The sequence below is a fragment of the Anomaloglossus baeobatrachus genome, chromosome 5, assembly GCF_048569485.1.
Source record: "Anomaloglossus baeobatrachus isolate aAnoBae1 chromosome 5, aAnoBae1.hap1, whole genome shotgun sequence".
Lineage (NCBI taxonomy): Eukaryota > Metazoa > Chordata > Amphibia > Anura > Aromobatidae > Anomaloglossus > Anomaloglossus baeobatrachus.
Window position 1 is genome coordinate 88,794,586 of NC_134357.1, and position 19,628 is coordinate 88,814,213.

The 19,628-nt window shown below is 49.1% G+C and overlaps 1 protein-coding gene across 2 annotated transcripts in view; it reads right to left on the minus strand.

The window, feature by feature from the left end:
* CDK1 (cyclin dependent kinase 1) overlaps positions 1-19,628 on the minus strand; it is a 121,149-nt gene that overhangs the window by 30,020 nt on the left and 71,501 nt on the right. For both annotated transcript variants that reach the window (XM_075348699.1, XM_075348698.1), the window contains exon 3: positions 9,777-9,933. In XM_075348699.1, coding sequence (XP_075204814.1) covers positions 9,777-9,933 — 157 coding nt within the window. The remainder of the gene's footprint in view (positions 1-9,776; positions 9,934-19,628) is intronic.

A 19,628-nucleotide genomic window follows, 5' to 3' on the forward strand; every position in this document is an offset into this window, starting at 1 on the left:
TGGTGGGGGGGGGTCATACGAGCAGGATGGTGGGGGGGGGTCATACGAGCAGGATGGTGGGGGGGGGTCATACGAGCAGGATGGTGGGGGGGGTCATACGAGCAGGATGGTGGGGGGGGGTCATACGAGCAGGATGGTGGGGGGGGGGTCATACGAGCAGGATGGTGGGGGGGGTCATACGAGCAGGATGGTGGGGGGGGTCATACGAGCAGGATGGTGGGGGGGTCATACGAGCAGGATGGTGGGGGGGTCATACGAGCAGGATGGTGGGGGGGGTCATACGAGCAGGATGGTGGGGGGGGTCATACGAGCAGGATGGTGGGGGGGTCATACGAGCAGGATGGTGGGGGGGTCATACGAGCAGGATGGTGGGGGGGTCATACGAGCAGGATGGTGGGGGGGTCATACGAGCAGGATGGTGGGGGGGTCATACGAGCAGGATGGTGGGGGGGTCATACGAGCAGGATGGTGGGGGGGTCATACGAGCAGGATGGTGGGGGGGTCATACGAGCAGGATGGTGGGGGGGTCATACGAGCAGGATGGTGGGGGGGTCATACGAGCAGGATGGTGGGGGGGTCATACGAGCAGGATGGTGGGGGGGTCATACGAGCAGGATGGTGGGGGGGTCATACGAGCAGGATGGTGGGGGGGTCATACGAGCAGGATGGTGGGGGGGTCATACGAGCAGGATGGTGGGGGGGTCATACGAGCAGGATGGGGGTCATACGAGCAGGATGGGGGTCATACGAGCAGGATGGGGGTCATACGAGCAGGATGGGGGTCATACGAGCAGGATGGGGGTCATACGAGCAGGATGGGGGTCATACGAGCAGGATGGGCGTCATACGAGCAGGATGGGCGTCATACGAGCAGGATGGGGGTCATACGAGCAGGATGGGGGTCATACGAGCAGGATGGGGGTCATACGAGCAGGATGGGGGTCATACGAGCAGGATGGGGGTCATACGAGCAGGATGGGGGTCATACGAGCAGGATGGGGGTCATACGAGCAGGATGGGGGTCATACGAGCAGGATGGGGGTCATACGAGCAGGATGGGGGTCATACGAGCAGGATGGGGGTCATACGAGCAGGATGGGGGTCATACGAGCAGGATGGGGGTCATACGAGCAGGATGGGGGTCATACGAGCAGGATGGGGGTCATACGAGCAGGATGGGGGTCATACGAGCAGGATGGGGGTCATACGAGCAGGATGGGGGTCATACGAGCAGGATGGGGGTCATACGAGCAGGATGGGGGTCATACGAGCAGGATGGGGGTCATACGAGCAGGATGGGGGTCATACGAGCAGGATGGGGGTCATACGAGCAGGATGGGGGTCATACGAGCAGGATGGGGGTCATACGAGCAGGATGGGGGTCATACGAGCAGGATGGGGGTCATACGAGCAGGATGGGGGTCATACGAGCAGGATGGGGGTCATACGAGCAGGATGGGGGTCATACGAGCAGGATGGGGGTCATACGAGCAGGATGGGGGTCATACGAGCAGGATGGGGGTCATACGAGCAGGATGGGGGTCATACGAGCAGGATGGGGGTCATACGAGCAGGATGGGGGTCATACGAGCAGGATGGGGGTCATACGAGCAGGATGGGGGTCATACGAGCAGGATGGGCGCATATGCCATGATGGGTTATATAGCAGGATGCGGCCATATGCCAGTATATAGCAGGATGCGGCCATATGGCAGGATGACGGTATATAGCAGGATGAGGGACATATACTGTATATACAAGGCAGGAGGATCATTACCAGGATGCGGCACCTTGGTAGAGAATTTGGGGACATTACCCCCATAACAGTGTAGGCAGCAGATCCTCGCCCCATAACAGTGTCATGACCACATTTTTTGCTTAAAATTTTATTTTCCTATTTTCCTCCTCTAAAACCAGGGTGCGTCTTATAGTCCGAAAAATACGGTAGATTGGTGATTCACAGGAATTGGAAATCCTAAATAAAAATAGGGCAGATTTTGAGTATGTAAAGACAAATATAGAGACACTATTTTTGGCGTAACTCATGTTTTTGAAGACACTGCTATTTTCAACAGAACCGTATAAGACACTTTACTAAATGCTTTTACCCATTACTTTCAGATAATATACAAAGTTCTGACTTGAACCTAGTCTGTTCTCCTTCCCCCTGCGCTCCTTTGCAATCATTTACCAGCAAAGTCAATGCATCCAATACTTTTCTTTGCTTTTATATCTTCATATGTTCAGAATGTCATGAGTAATTTTGACACTATTCCAAGCAACATTGTTTGCAGCTTTCTCTAGAACAAGTAGAAAAAGTAGCTTTTATTTATTTATTTATTTTTTTAAAGACCAGTGTTTAGTTGTAATGTACTCGACTTATTTGTGGCCAGAGTGGCTACTTCTGCATCAAAAATCTGCAAACAATTAGGGGATCGATTCAAGGGGTATTTAATTTGTAATAATTTTATTTATTTATATAGCGCTATTAATTCCACAGCACTTTACATACATTGACAACACTGTCTCCATAGGGACTCTAGATTGTGAGCCCCAATCAGTATGTTTTTGGAGTGTGTGAGGAAACCGGAGAACCTGGAGGAAACCCACGCAAACACGGGGAGAACATACAAACTCCCTGCAGATGGTGTCCTTGGTGGGATTTGAACCCAGGACCCCAGCGCTACAAGACTGCAGTGCTAACCACTGAGCCACCTTGCTGCCCGTGTTGAATGTTATGAATTAAGCAAGTCTTTTTTGACTTAGAAGGGGAGGAAGAAAAAAAATAAATAAAAGTGCAAATACATAAAATTATCCCACCAGAGAATTCTCCTACCACACAGTGCACACGCTGTGAGGATTCACAAGTCTGGAATCATGAAGTGAGGAGAGAGAAAGTGACTGCAGACTTTTACCTTAAGGCTATGTGCCCACGTTGCGCCTGAAAGTTCTGCAGCGATTTGACAGCTCATGTGCGCTTCAAATCGCTGCAGAAGGGAATTTTGTTTACTTACCGTAAATTCCTTTTCTTCTAGCTCTAATTGGGAGACCCAGACAATTGGGTGTATAGCTACTGCCTCCGGAGGCCACACAAAGTATTACACTTAAAAGTGTAAGGCCCCTCCCCTACTGCCTATACACCCCCCGTGGGATCACGGGTTCCTCAGTTTTAGTGCAAAAGCAAGAAGGAGGAAAGCCAATAAACTGGTTTAAGTAAATTCAATCCGAAGGAATATCGGAGAACTGAAACCATTCAACCTGAACAACATGTGTATACAAAAAAACAGGGGCGGGTGCTGGGTCTCCCAATTAGAGCTAGAAGAAAAGGAATTTACGGTAAGTAAACAAAATTCCCTTCTTCTTTGTCGCTCTATTGGGAAACCCAGACAATTGGGATGTCCAAAAGCAATCCCTGGGTGGGTAAAAACGACCCTTTTCTACAGGTGGGCAACCGCCGCCTGAAGGACTTGTCTACCTAGGCTGGCGTCCGCCGAAGCATAGGTATGCACCTGATAATGCTTGGTAAAAGTGTGCAGACTTGACCAGGTAGCCGCCTGGCACACCTGCTGAGCCGTAGCCTGGTGCCGTAATGCCCAGGAGGCACCCACGGCTCTGGTAGAATGGGCTCTTAGCCCTGAGGGAACCGGAAGCCCCGCAGAACGGTAGGCTTCAAGAATTGGTTCCTTGATCCACCGAGCCAGGGTGGATTTGGAAGCTTGCGACCCTTTACGCTGGCCAGCGACAAGGACAAAGAGTGCATCCGAGCGGCGCAGAGGAGCCGTGCGGGAAATGTAGATTCTGAGTGTTCTCACCAGATCCAACATATGCAAATCCTTTTCACATTGATGAACTGGACGAGGACACAAAGAAGGTAAGGAGATATCCTGATTGAGATGAAAAGGGGATACCACTTTAGGGAGAAACTCCGGAATCGGGCGCAGCACCACCTTATCCTGGTTAAATACCAGGAAGGGAGATTTGCATGACAGCGCTGCTAGCTCGGACACTCTCCGAAGAGACGTGACCGCTACTAGAAAAGCCACTTTCTGAGAAAGGCGAGACAGGGAAAAATCCCTCATAGGCGGCTTCTGAAGAGCAATTAGAACCTTGTTCAGATCCCAGGGCTCTAACGGCCGCTTGTAAGGAGGGACGATATGACAAACCCCCTGCAGGAACGTGCGTACCTGAGGAAGTCGTGCTATGCGCTTCTGAAAAAATACAGATAGCGCAGAGACTTGTCCCTTAAGGGAGCCGAGCGACAAACCTTTTTCTAACCCGGATTGCAGGAAGGAAAGAAAAGTAGGCAAAGCAAATGGCCAGGGAGAAACTTCCTGAGCAGAGCACCAAGATAAGAATATCTTCCACGTCCTGTGGTAGATCTTGGCAGAGGTTAGGTTCCTAGCCTGTCTCATGGTGGCAATGACCTCTTGAGATAATCCTGAAGACGCTAGGATCCAGGACTCAATGGCCACACAGTCAGGCTCAGGGCCGCAGAATTCTGATGGAAAAACGGCCCTTGAGACAGCAAGTCTGGCCGGTCTGGTAGTGCCCACGGTTGTCCTACCGTGAGATGCCACAGATCCGGGAACCACGATCTCCTTGGCCAGTCTGGAGCGACGAGGATGGCGCGGCGGCAGTCGGACCTGATCTTGCGTAGCACTCTGGGCAACAGTGCCAGAGGTGGGAACACATAAGGTAGCCGGAACTGCGACCAATCTTGAACTAAGGCGTCCGCCGCCAGAGCTCTGAGATCGTGAGACCGTGCCATGAAGGCCGGGACCTTGTTGTTGTGCCGGGACGCCATTAGGTCGACGTCCGGCATTCCCCAGCGGCGACAAATTTCCTGAAACACGTCCGGGTGAAGAGACCATTCCCCTGCGTCCATACCCTGGCGACTGAGGAAGTCTGCTTCCCAGTTTTCTACGCCCGGGATGTGAACTGCGGATATGGTGGATGCCGTGTCTTCCACCCACGTCAGAATCCGCCGGACTTCCTGGAAGGCTTGCCGACTGCGTGTCCCTCCTTGGTGGTTGATGTATGCCACCGCTGTGGAGTTGTCCGACTGAATTCGGATCTGCTTGCCTTCCAGCCACTGCTGGAAGGCTTGTAGGGCAAGGTACACTGCTCTGATTTCCAGAACATTGATCTGAAGGGTGGACTCTTGCTGAGTCCACGTACCTTGAGCCCTGTGGTGGAGAAAAACTGCTCCCCACCCTGATAGACTCGCGTCCGTTGTGACCACCGCCCAAGATGGGGGTAGGAAAGACTTTCCTATTGACAATGAGGTGGGAAGAAGCCACCAATGAAGGGAATCCTTGGTCGCCTGAGAAAGGGAGACGTTCCTGTCTAGGGACGTCGACTTCCCGTCCCATTGGCGGAGAATGTCCCATTGTAGTGGATGCAGATGAAACTGCGCGAAAGGGACTGCCTCCATTGCTGCTACCATCTTCCCCAAGAAGTGCATGAGGCGTCACAAGGGGTGCGACTGGCCCTGAAGGAGAGATTGCACCCCTGTCTGTAGTGAACGCTGTTTGTCCAGCGGAAGCATCACTATCGCTGAGAGAGTATGAAACTCCATGCCAAGGTATGTTATTGATTGGGTCGGGGTGAGATTTGACTTTGAAAAGTTGATGATCCACCCGAAACTCTGGAGAGTCTCCAGCGCAACGTTCAGGCTGTGTTGGCATGCCTCTTGAGAGGGTGCCTTGACAAGTAGATCGTCCAAGTAAGGGATCACAGAGTGACCCTGAGAGTGCAGGACTGCTACTACTGCTGCCATGACTTTGGTGAAGACCCTTGGGGCTGTCGCCAAACCGAAAGGCAGGGCTACGAACTGAAGGTGTTCGTCTCCTATAACGAAGCGTAGAAAACGCTGGTGCTCTGGAGCAATCGGCACGTGGAGATAAGCATCTTTGATGTCTATTGATGCTAGGAAATCTCCTTGAGACATTGAGGCGATGACGGAGCGGAGGGATTCCATCCGGAACCGCCTGGTTTTCACATGCTTGTTGAGCAGTTTTAGGTCCAGAACAGGACGGAAAGACCCGTCCTTTTTTGGTACCACAAACAAATTGGAGTAAAAGCCGTGACCTTGCTCCTGAAGAGGAACAGGGATCACCACTCCTTCTGCCTTTAAAGAGCACACCGCCTGCAGAAGAGCATCGACTCGGCCGGGAGGCGGAGAAGTTCTGAAGAATCGAGTTGGAGGACGAGAACTGAACTCTATCCTGTACCCGTGAGACAGAATGTCTCTCACCCAACGGTCTTTGACATGTGGCAGCCAAATGTCGCCAAAGCGGGAGAGCCTGCCACCGACCGAGGATGCGGAGAGAGGAGGCCGAAAGTCATGAGGAAGCCGCCTTGGTAGCGGTTCCTCCGGCTGCTTTCTTTGGGCGTGACTGAGCCCGCCAAGAATCTGAGCTCCTCTGATCCTTTTGAGTCCTTTTGGACGAGGAGAATTGGGACCTGCCCGAGCCTCGAAAGGACCGGAACCTCGACTGTCCCTTTCTCTGTTGGGGTTTATTTGGTCTGGGCTGAGGTAAGGATGAGTCCTTACCCTTGGACTGTTTAATGATTTCATCCAATCTTTCACCAAACAGTCTGTCACCAGAAAATGGCAAACTGGTTAAGCACTTCTTGGAAGCAGAATCTGCCTTCCATTCCCTTAACCACAAGGCTCTGCGTAAAACCACGGAGTTGGCGGACGCCACTGCCGTACGGCTCGTAGAGTCTAGGACAGCATTAATAGCGTAAGACGCAAATGCAGACATTTGGGAGGTTAAGGACGCTACTTGCGGACCAGATGTACGTGTGACAGTGTCAACCTGCGCAAGACCAGCTGAAATAGCTTGGAGTGCCCATACGGCTGCGAATGCTGGAGCAAACGACGCGCCGATAGCTTCATAGATGGATTTCAACCAGAGTTCCATCTGTCTGTCAGTGGCATCTTTAAGTGAAGCCCCATCTTCCACTGCCACTATGGATCTAGCCGCAAGCCTGGAGATTGGGGGATCCACCTTTGGACACTGGGTCCAGCTCTTGACCACCTCAGGGGGAAAGGGATAACGTGTATCCTTAAGACGTTTGGAGAAACGCTTATCCGGATAAGCGTGGTGTTTCTGGACTGACTCTCTAAAGACAGAGTGGTCCAGAAAAGTACTCAATTTACGCTTGGGATACCTGAAATGGAATTTCTCCTGCTGTGAAGCTGACTCCTCCACTGGAGGAGCTGTGGGAGAAATATCCAACATTTTATTGATGGACGCTATGAGATCATTCACTATTGCGTCCCCATCAGGTGTATCCAGATTGAGAGCGGTCTCAGGGTCAGACTCCTGATCAGCTACCTCTGCCTCATCATATAGAGAGTCCTCTTGCTGGGACCCTGACCAGTGAGATGAAGTCGAGGGTCGCTCGTAGCGAGCTCGCTTAGGCTGTCTGGGACTGTCGTCCGTGTCAGAGCCATCACCCCGGGATGCATGGGACCCCCCCGGAGCACGGATTTGTTCCAAATGAGGGGGGCCAGGGAGCATTGAATCAACAGTGCCCATGGTCTGATGTACCGGTCTGGACTGCAAAGTCTCAAGGATTTTAGTCATAGTCACAGACAATCTATCAGCAAAAACTGCAAATTCCGTCCCTGTCACCTGGACAGTGTTCACAGGTGGTTCTCCTTGGGCCACCTCTAGCCGAGGCCCCGGCTGAGCAAGTGCCACAGGGGCCGAACATTGCACACAATGGGGGTCAGTGGCACCAGCCGGTAGAACAGCCGCACATATGGTACAGGTAGCATAGAAAGCCTGTGTCTTGGCCCCCTTGCCTTTTGCGGACGACATGTTGTCTAGCAATCTAGGAGGGTATATAGCCAAGAATAGCGACCGTACAGGGCAATGTATAGAATACAAGCATATACAAATGAACACTTCGGCACAAGTGGTGTCAGCACCCGAGGTGCCGCTTACCGCCCGCTCCAAGCGGGTGTGTGGTCGCCAGAATCTCGTGTCTGGGTCTCCCAGAGCTTGTCTCCCTTCTCCACTGAGACTGCAAACAGGAATGGCTGCCAGCGTCCTGTGAAGAGGGGCGGGCCGTGGGCGTGCCCCAGACAAAGTGCGGGAAACTGGCGTCCCACTGTGCCCAGTGAGGGGGGTTGGAGTATGCTAAGCAGACTCCAACCCTCGGCGCTGAAGTTCAGCACAGCTTCCCGCCCTTCCCCTGACTGGCAGGCCTGGGGGCGGGATATAAGCGCGGCCAGCGCGAAAGTCCCCGGCGCACCACAAGTCCCAGCCGCGTCGCAGCGCTGCTGTAAAAACCGCCATCAGCGGTCGGCGCGGTAGTTCCTAACACAAACTCACTCAGCAAGCTGTAGTGAGTATAGCACGAGCGCGCTGCGCTGCTGCCCCCGGCGCACTAACACACCCAGCAATGCTGGTGTGTGTGTGCGCGATTTGTACGGGGACACAGAGTACCTTAATGTAGCAGGGCCTTGTCCCTGACGATACTCAGCTCCATGTCCAGCAGATCCCCAGGGCTGTGGACGGAGCACGGTCTCCTGTGCCTGAAGACCGATAGGATCCCACTTCACCCAGAGCCCTAAGGGGATGGGGAAGGAAAGCAGCATGTGGGCTCCAGCCTCCGTACCCGCAATGGGTACCTCAACCTTAACAAACACCTCCGACAAAAGTGGGGTGAGAAGGGAGCATGCTGGGGGCCCTAGTATGGGCCCTCTTTTCTTCCATCCGACAAAGTCAGCAGCTGCTGCTGACTAAACAGTGGAGCTATGCGTGGATGTTAGCCTCCTTCGCACAAAGCATGAAAACTGAGGAACCCGTGATCCCACGGGGGGTGTATAGGCAGTAGGGGAGGGGCCTTACACTTTTAAGTGTAATACTTTGTGTGGCCTCCGGAGGCAGTAGCTATACACCCAATTGTCTGGGTCTCCCAATAGAGCGACAAAGAAACACTGCGTAATGAATGCAGTGAAAAAGCAGATTTCATGCGCTCTGGATGCAGCCCCCACCATAGACAGAGCGGGGGCTGCATCCAAAGCGCACGGAATAAGTGACATGTTGCTTTTTATAACGCAGCATGCAATTCGCTGCATTCTAAAACGCAACGTGCAGATTGTGCAGGGGACGCAGGACGCATGCAGTTACGCTGCAGTGAAATACACAGCGTAACTGCATGCAATACGCACACGTGGGCACACAGCCTAGGGCTGGACAACCTCTAACCCCCATCACCTCCTGGACCAGGTCAATTTTTTCCAATTCTGACCAGTGTCACTTTGTGGGGTAATAACTCTGGAACGCTTCAACAGATTCCAGTAATTTTTTAGTGACACATTATACCTCATGATTGGTAGTAAATTTAGGTTTATAGGATTTGCGTTTATGAAAGTATCAAAAGTTTCACAAATTTAGAAAAATAAGCAATTTTTGAAATATGTATGCCCTCAAAATAAGACTGATACCACACAATTTTCCACATGTCTACTTTAGGTCATCATAAAAAAAAAAGAAAACCGCATAACACTGATGTGTCCTGAAGAGTTTTCCTCATAGATAACTGGTTTAAGTTTGTCCAAATGTAAAAGACAACATGTGCACATATATAACCCTTAAGGTCCCGGCCTACGATGACCGTGTGCAGTCACTGTGACATGCTTATCTCTTGGTGCGCTTCGACTCCCACCGGCAAAACTAGAGAATCCTGATTGTACGCACACCCAAGCCTGGACAATCCCTTTAAAGAAAGTCTGTATTAAAAACCAGACTTACCACACAACATTTGGATGTTGAAGCTCTTTGAGGAGAGAGATCTCTCTGATCGCTGTACTAGGGACACCTTCCTCTTCATTTTCCAATCTAATTTTCTTCATGGCAACAATCTGACCAGTTGCTTTGTGTCGACCCTTATACACAACCCCATAAGTGCCTGGGAAAAAAAAAAATAAAAAATTATAGTTCAGCTTTTGCTAGGCTTTATTTAAGCTGGGTGACGCTTTGAAGGTCGACATTATTAACTTTCGCACCAGAGCCTGTTTTTGCCTTCGTGACCGGGCCAATTTTTTGATTTCTGACCAGAGTCACTGACCGGTTATAACTCTGGAACACTTCAACGGATCCCGGTGATTCTGAGATTGTTTTTTCGTGACAGTGTACTTCAGAATAGGCAAAGATATCTTTTGCGTTTATTTGTAAATTAAAAATTTGGTGAAAATTTGCAATTTTGAAACTTAATTTTTATGACATGAATAGTGAAAATTCTGGTGACCGGTTCCCTTTAACCCTTTAGTGAGGGAGCTAATTTTCACCTTAATGACCAGACCAAATTTTGCAATTCTGACCAGTGTCACTTCATGAGGTTATAACTCTAGAACGCTTCAACGGATCCCGGTGATTCTGAGATTGTTTTTTCGTCACATATTGGACTTCATGTTAGTACCAAATTTAGGACAATATTTTTTGCGTTTATTTATGAAAAAAATTGAATATTGGCAAAAATGTAGAAAATTTTGCAATTTTCAACTTTTGAATTTTTGTACCGTTAAACCAGAGATTTCTGTGACACAAAATAGTTAATAAACAACATTTCCCACATGTCTACTTTACATCAGCACAATTTTGGAAACAAAATTTTTTTTTGTTAGGAAGTTAGAGGGGTTCAAAGTTTATCAGCGATTTCTCATTTTTACATCAAAATTTACAAAACCATTTTTTTAGGGACCACATCACATTTGAAGTGACTTCAATAGGCCTAGATGACAGAAAATACCCAAAAGTGACACCATTATAAAAACTGCACCCCCCAAAGTACTCAAAACCACATTCAAGAAGTTTATTAACCCCTTCACGACCGCGGGCAGTAAAATTACGTCCTATTTTAACGTGACTTAACGACCAGGGACGTAATTTTACTGCCTAAACTTCATTTGATTGCCGTGGCCATAGCAACGGCTTTCAAATGATGTCCCCTGCTGTTTCTTACAGCAGGGGACCTTTGACCCCAGGGGGGGCGGCATCGCCACCCCCTATCGACGATCGATGTGATTGGCTGTTCAAATCTGAACCGCCAACCACATCGATCGCACTAATTTCGGCAAAAATAATGCCTGAATTAGTGCGATCCTGTGAGATCCAGCTATGAGATGCCGCAGCATATCATAGGTGGACCTCAAACATGTCGCCCCCAGCCCCTGCAGCACTGATTGGAGCGATCGTGCTATGACGCGCAATCGCTCCAATCAGTGTGCAGTGATCGGTCTGATCTGCCGGTGGCCGCCCTCCCCAGGCCTGTGCTGGCCTGCGAGCCCTCCCCCAACATGTCTGCAGCGTGCAGTGGCTGGTACTTGTGGTACCACGCCACCGCTGCTGCTGCCGCCGTAGCTGAGGTCACCGCTGCTGCTGCTGCACGTGAGTACTGTGCTCACTTTGCAGCCCGTGCGCGCTCCCGTGGTGCCCCTGCGCGCTGCCGTGATAGCCCCTGCCGTGCCCCCCCCGCGATCTGCTCCCCCCAACCCCCCCCTATCCCCCCCGACATCCCGATCTGCTCCCCCCGCGATCTGACTGCCTCCCCCATTATTTCTATTCTGCTTCTGCAGCTCCCTCTCCGGTCTCCCCCTCTGCTCGCCCCCCCTCCCCCTCTGCTCTCCCCCCCCTCTGCTCTCAACCCCCCCTCTGCCCCTCTGCTCTCCCCCGACGTCCTCTTACCTGTCTTCACCGGCCTGATCACATCTGCGTCCATCGCTGGGTCCTTCCTGGGCATTCTGCTGATCTGCCTGCTGCTCCTGTAAAGCTGTCCATCTCTCTGCCATCTGTTCCTCTGCAGCTCTTCTGGTCAGTGATCCTCCTGCTAGTCCTCTGGGTACTGTGAGCATAACTTTTTTTTTTTCCGTATCCCCTGTCCATTTTTACACCTCATCCGTCCGTGCGTCCAGCCAAGCGCTGATCAGGAATGCAGATAACGGATCGGCATCCCTGCTCAATTTTTGGCGTGACTTTTTTTTCCGTATCCCCGACGCTTTTTGTATCGCATCCGTCCGTGCGTCCCGCCGAGTGCTGATCAGGGATGCACATAACGGATCAGCATCCATGGTCAATTTTTGGCGTGACTTTTTTTCCGTATTCACGACGCTTTTTGTATCGCATCCGTCCGTGCGTCCCGCAGAGCGCTGATCAGGGATGCAGATAACGGATCTGCATCCGTGGTCAGTTTTTGGCGTGACTTTTTTCCGTATTTGCGACGCTTTTTGTATCGCATTCGTCCGTGCATCCCGCCAAGCGCTGATCAGGGATGCACATAACGTATCTGCATCCATGGTCAATTTTTGGCGTGACTTTTTTACGTATCCCCGACGCTTTTTTTTATCGCATCCGACCGTGCGTCCTGCAGCGGCCGATCAGTGCACTGCGTCTGTGCGTTTGAAAAGTCAAATGGCGCTCCTTCTCTTCTGAGCCCCGCCATGCGCTCAAACAATTACTTTCCACCACATATGAGGTATCTGCGTACTCAGGAGAAAATGCACAATACATTTTATGGTGCATTTTTTCCTGATAGCCTTGTGGAAAAAAAAGCTACCTAGTTGAAGCAACCGTTTTGTGGTAAAAAAAAAAATTTTTCTTTTCACGGCTCAACGCTATAAACTTCTGTGAAGCCCCCAGGTGTTCAAAGTGCTCACCAAACATCTAGAACAATTATTTGAGGGCTCTAGTTTCCAAAATGGGGTCACTTGTGGGGGAGCTCCATTGTTTAGGCACCTCAGGGGGTCTTCAAACCCGACATGGCGTCCGCTAACAGGTGCAGCTAATTTTGCACTCAAAAATTCAAATAGCGCTCCTTCCCTTACCGAGCTCCGCTGTGCGCCCAAAAAATTGATTTTTACCACATATGGGGTATCAGCGTACTCAGGAGAAAATGCACAATAAATTGTAGGGTGCACTTTCTCTTTTCTCCCTTGTAAAAATGAAAATTTTATGGCTAAAGTAACATTTTGGTGTTAAAAAGTAAAATTTTCATTTTTTCCTTCCACATTGCTTTGGTTCCTGTGAAGCACCTAAAGGGTTAATAAACTTATTGGATGTGGTTTTGAGCAGTGTGAGGGGTGTAGTTTTTAGAATGGGGTCACTTTTGGGTATTTTCTGTCACCTAGGTTTCTCAAAGTCACCTCAAATGTAATGTGGTCCCTAAAAAAAAATTATTTTGTAAATTTTGTTGGAAAAATGAGAATTTGCTGATGACCTTTGACCCCTTCTAACTTCCTAACGGAAAAAAAATTAGTTTCGAAAATTGCGCTGATGTAAAGTACACAAGTGGGAAATGTTATTTAGTAACTATTTTGTGTGACATCTCTCAGATTTATGGGCATAAATTTTCAAAGTTTGAAAATTGCGAAATTTTCAAAATTTTCGCCAAATTTCCTAAATTTTCACAAATAAACGCAAAAAATATCGGCCTAAATTTACCACTGATATGAAGTACAATATGTCACGAAAAAACAATCTCAGAATCGCCAGGATCCATTGAAGCGTTCCAGAGTTATAACCTGTCAAAGTGACACTGGTCAGAATTGCAAAAAATTGCCCGGTTTTAGTGGCCGGGGGTGAAGGGGTTAACCCTTCAGGTGCTTCACATGAACAAAAGCAATGTGGAATGAAAAAAAGCAAAAATTAAATTTTACCTAAAAATGTTGCTCTAACCCAAATTTATTCACTTTTAGAAGAAATAACACAACAAAATGGACCCCAAAACTTGTTCCCCACTTTCTTATGAGCGCGCCGATACCCCACATATGGTCAGAAACCTCTGTTTGGACAAATGGGAGGGCTCGGAACAGAAGGAGCAATATTTGAATTTTGGAAAGCAAATTTGGCTGAAATAGATTGCGGGCACCATGTTGCATTTACAGGTCCGCTAAGGTACCTAAACAGAAGAAACCCCTCACAAGTGACACCATTTTGGAAACTAGACCCCTCAAGGCTTCTATCTAGGGGTATAGTGAGCATTTTAGATCCACAGGTACTTCACAGATTTTGTTAACGTTACGTTGTCATATTGAAAATTAATAATTTTCTCAAAAATGTTGCTTTAGCATCAATTTTCTCACTTTTTCAAGAGGTAATTCCAAAAATTTGACCTCAAGGTTTGTTAACCACTTTTTTATGAGCGCGGTGATACCTCACATGTGGTCTGAAACCTTTGTTTGGACAAATGGGAGGGCTTGGAACGAAAGGAGCAATATTTGAATTTTGGAAAGGAAATTTGGCTGAAAAAGATTGCGGGCACCATGTCACATTTGGAGGACCCCTAAGGTACCTAAACAGCAGAAACCCCGCACAAGTGACCCCATTTTGGAAACTAGGCCTCTCAAGGAATTTATCTAGATGTTTGGTGAGTACCCTGAACCCCCAGGTGCTTCACAGAATTTTATAACGTTGAGCCATGAAAATAAAAAAATAAAATTTTACCACAAAATTGTTATTTCAACCAGGTAGCTTTTTTTTACAAGAGTAAAAGGAAAAAATTCAGCATAACATTTATTGTGCAATTTCTCCTGAGTTTGGCGATACCTTATATGTGGTGGAAATCAACTGTTTGGGCGCATGGCAGGGCTCGGAAGGGAAGGAGCGCCATTTGACTGCAAAATTGGCTGGAATCAATAGCGGACGCCAGGTTGCATTTGGAGAGCCCCTGAGGTGCCTAAACAGTGGCTGTCCCCCACAAGTGACTCCATTCTGGAAACAAGACACCTCAAGGCTTTTATCTAGGTGTATAGTGAGCAGTTTGAATCCACGAATACTTCACAGAATTTGATAAGCTTAGGTTGCCATATTGAAAATTTTCATTTTTTTCACAAAAATGTTGCTTCAGCATCAAATTTCTCACTTTTTCAAGAGACAACAACAAACCGTGGACCCAACAGGTTGTTATCCAATGTCTTATGAGCACAGGGATACCCCACATGTGGCCAAAAACCTCTGTTTGGATAAATGGGAGGGCTTGGAATGGAAGGAGTACCATTTGAATTCTGGAAAAGTTGAGCTAAATTGCGGGCACCATGTCATTTGCAGGGCCCCTTGGGTACCTATACATTAGAAACCCCCCACAAGTGACTCCATTTTGGAAACTGGATTTTATTCAGGAGTATAGTAAGCATTTTGAATCCACAGGTACTTCACAAAAATGTTGCTGTAGCAACAAATGTCTCACTTTTAGGCTATGTGGCCATGATCCAGCGACACGGCGTCTAGTACACAGTGTCAGCCTTCCTGCAGAGATGTAAGTGTTGTCCACGGGAGAGCGCAGCTGCCCATGCCCACGATTTGGGTTCAGGCCGCTGTGGAGCTCTATGCTACCTGCAGAGAACACTCATCTCCGCAGCATAAATTGACATGCTGAGGCTCGGGAAGCTGCACCACAGGTCAGTGTATGCTGCGGAGAAAAGAAGCACAGTGGGCACGGGATTTCTAAAAATCCTTCCACTGTGCTTCTACTGCACAACGCAGCGCTATGGACGCAGGGAAAACACTCTGCGCCCAAAACGCTGCAAATCCCGATTGTGGGCGCACAGCCTAAAATGCTACAATGGATGAATGGATAGATGTCAAACATATATAACGTCCCACCCCCTGCATATTCTAAGCTGGCGCCCTTTAGTGCCTTTCATGTGGCACTAAAGGGTGCCTAGCCTTGTATTTAGCCCCCCAAAAAATTAATAATTAAAATAAACGACGTGGGGTCCCCCCTATTTTTGATAGCCAGCTAGGGTAAAGCAGACAGCTGTAGCCTGCAAACCACAGCTGACAGCTTCACCTTGGCTGGTGATCAATTTGGAGGGCTCCCCAGGCGTTTTTTAAAAAAAAAAAAAAAACGTGGGGACCCCCCCAAATTAGATCACCAGCCAAGGTGAAGCGGACAGCTGGGGTCTGGTATTCTCAGGGTGGGAAGAGCCATGGTTATTGGACTCTTCCCAGCCTAAAAATAGCAGGCCGCAGCCGCCCCAGAAGTGGTGCATCCATTAGATGCGCCAATCCTGGCGCTTCGCTCCAGCTCATCCCGCGCCCTGGTGCGGTGGCAGACGGGGTAATATATGGGGTTGATACCAGCTGTAATGTCACCTGGCATCAAGCCCTGGGGTTAGTGATGTCACGGCATCTGAACAGATACCCGACATCACTAACCCAGTCAAGTAATAGAAAAAAAATAAAGACAAAAAAAATTTATTTGAAAAAAAAAAACTCCGAAACATTCCTCTTTTACCAATTTATTGAAAATAAATAAATTTCGGTCGCTGTAATCCATTTTGGAGGTCCCACGCCGACTCTGGATCTTCTAGAATATGGGGGGCACGTTCAGGGAACGTATCCCCCATTTTCTGGAAGAGCAAGCTCTCCATGAGCAGTGTGGGTGCAGTAATCTGAGAATACTGCACTCACACTGCCCTGGTCCAACCTAGGGCAGAGTGACCTGCAGTAACCTCATTCTAGAATATGAGGGGCACGCTCACAGAACGTACCCCCCATTTTCTAGAACAGCAGTCTCTCCATGTGAGGAGTGTGGCTGCAGATTACCGCACTCACCCTCCCCCGGTCCACAGTGGAGCAGCCTGTGCAGTAGCGACGTCACCGTCCCTGTTTGCAGGGATCCAGCTGACAGCCGCTGTCTGCGCATGCGCCACCAGCTTTCAAGAAGGAGGCGGCGTGATCGCGGGGCCGGAGCACCAGCAGCCAGGTAACGTAAAACCGGGGGCTGGGGGGGGTGACGGCGGGACCTGGGGACAACTTTCTGCCGCATGTGACGTGTCACATGCGGCAGAAAGAGCAGGATGAATGCGGCCGCCATCTTCCACGCTCCGGAGGGGGGAGGCGGCTCTGGAGAACCGGAGGGGGCTCCGGGGACCAGAGATCTCCGGTGTACCGGAGGAGGGGTCAGGGGGAGGACATTTCCCTCCGATCTGAAATGTTTGATCATTTCAGATCGGAGGGAAATGAATGCAGAGCCGGCGGCGGCGGGAGTTTTCAGCGCGCGTCGGCGCCATCTTGGATTTTCCGGAGGGGGGGTAAGGGTGGTGCTGGGACTCTCCGGTACCAGGGGCTTTGGGGGCACTAAGGGCTCATATTTATTTCTCATCTGACATGTTTGATCACGTCAGATGAGAAATAAATCAATTTTACCGGCCATTTATTTTTTTTTAATGTTGTCGCCGGTATACGGTGTATACCGGCCATCGCATTAACGGGGTCCAGAAAAAACACCCCGATTCATAATCTGGGGGGTCTCAGCTACCCCCGGTAGCTGAAACCCCCGAGATTTTCGGTTGCCCGGGAGGGCGCTACAGGGTTTTTTCGGGTTGCCGCTTTAAAGCGGCGGAACAGAATAAGTACCCTGTTTTGCCGCCGCTTTAAGTCGTACGGCCGTCGTTATGAGGTTAAACTAAAAGAATCCCCTTCAGCTCCTGGGCTGCATTCTATAAAGGTTCATCTTGCTACTGGCCCCCTTTCAGACCTGAACAACAACTTTATAAAATATTACCTTTTGCTATGGTAATGATGTTTGTTGGCCCCGGGGGCAGGCTGTATTTCATCCGTTATCCCCCCTCCAGCCGCTGTTCGCCGTCCCCCAGTGTTCATTTACATAGATGAGGCCGCCGCCCTCATCTTCCGCAGTGCTCTAGGAGTCTCGCGCATGCTATTGCTCAGGCGCGAGATTATGGGCGGAGCTGTGAAGGTCATCACCAGCACCATCCAAGTAGCCGCCCATAATCTCGCGCCAACATTATCACCGGCGCTCGCGATTTGAAAACAGTGCTCAGTCCCCGATAGTGCAACTGCGCATGCACGAGACTCCCGGAGCACTGCGGAAGATGAGGGCGGCGGCCTCATCTATGTAAATGAACACAGACGGAAAACAGCGGCAGGAGGGGGAATTACAGCAAACCTCATTACCATGGCAAAAAGGTAATATTTTATAAAGTTGTTATTCAGGTCTGAAAGGGGGGCCAGTAGCAAGAGGAACCTTTATAGAAAGCAGCCCAAGAGCTGCAGAAGGGAATTCTTTTAGTTTAATAGCGAAATTTCTGGTGACAGGTTCCCTTTAAACCAGAAAGTTATGCTACAATAAACAGTTACTAAATAACATTTCCCACATGTCTACTTTACATCAGCGCAATTTTTCAAACAATTTTTTTTTGTTAGGATGTTAGAAGGGGTCAAAGTTCATCAGCAATTTCTCCTTTTTCCAACAAAATTTACAAAACAATTTTCTTAGGGACCACGTCACATTTGAAGTGACTTTGAGAGGCCTGGGTGACAGAAAATACCCAAAAGTGACACCATTCTAAAAACTGCACCCCTCACACTGCTCAAAACCACATCCAAGAAGTTTATTAACCCTTTAGGTGATTCACAGGAACCAAAGCAATGTAGAAGGAAAAAAAAAATGAAAATTTTACTTTTTCCCCACAAAAATGTTATTTTAGCCTCACGCTTTGCATTTTCACAAATGTAACAAGATAAAATGCACCATAAAATGTATTGTGCAATTTCTCCTGAGCATGCAGATACCTCATATGTGGTTGAAGTCTACTGCTTGGGTGCATGGCAGGGCACAGAAGGGAAGGAGCGCCATTTGAATTTTTGAAAGTTAAATTGGCTGGAATCATTAGCGGACACCATATCACGTTTCGAGACCCCATAATGTGCCTAAACAGTGAAGCTCCCCTACTAGTGACCCCATTTTGGAAACTAAACCCCTCAAGGAATTTATCTAGATGTTTGGTGAGCCCCTTGAACCCACAAGGGATTTACAGAAATTTAGAACGTTGAAGCATGAAAATAAAAAAAAATAAAAAAAAAATGTAACACAAAATTGTTACTTCAACCATGTAGCTTACTTTTTCACAAGGGTATCAAGAAAAAAATGCACAAAATTTCTTCTGCAACTTCTCCTGAGTATGCAGATATGTCATATGTGGTGGGAATCTACAATTTGGGCGCACAGCAGGGCTTCGAAGCAAAGGGGCGCCATTTTACTGAAAATTTAGCTGCAGTCATTAGCGGAAGCCATATTGCGTTTGGAGAACCCGTGAGGTGCCTAAACAGTGGAGCTCCCCCTACAAGTGACCCCATTTTGGAAACTAGACACCTCGAGGAATATATCTAGACGTTTGGTGAGCACCTTGAACCCCCACAGACTTCACAGAATTTTATAAAATGCACCATAAAATGTATTCAATTTCTCCTGAGTACAGCGATACCCCATATGTGGTGGAAATCAATTGTTTGAGCACACAGCAGGGCTCAGGAGGGAAGGAGCGCCAATTGAATTTTAAGGCCCCGTCACACTAAGCAACATCGCTAGCAACATCGCTGCTAACGAACAACTTTTGTGACGTAACAGCGATGTTGCTAGTGATGTTGCTGTGTGTGACATCCAGCAACAACCTGGCCCCTGCTGTGAGGTCGTTGGTTGTTGCTGAATGTCCTGGGCCATTTTTTAGTTGTTGCTGTCCCGCTGTGAAGCACAGATCGCTGTGTGTGACAGCAACAACTAAACGTGCAGGCAGCAGGAGCCGGCTTCTGCGGACACTGGTAACCACGGTAAACATCGGGTAACCAAGAAGCCCTGTCCTTGGT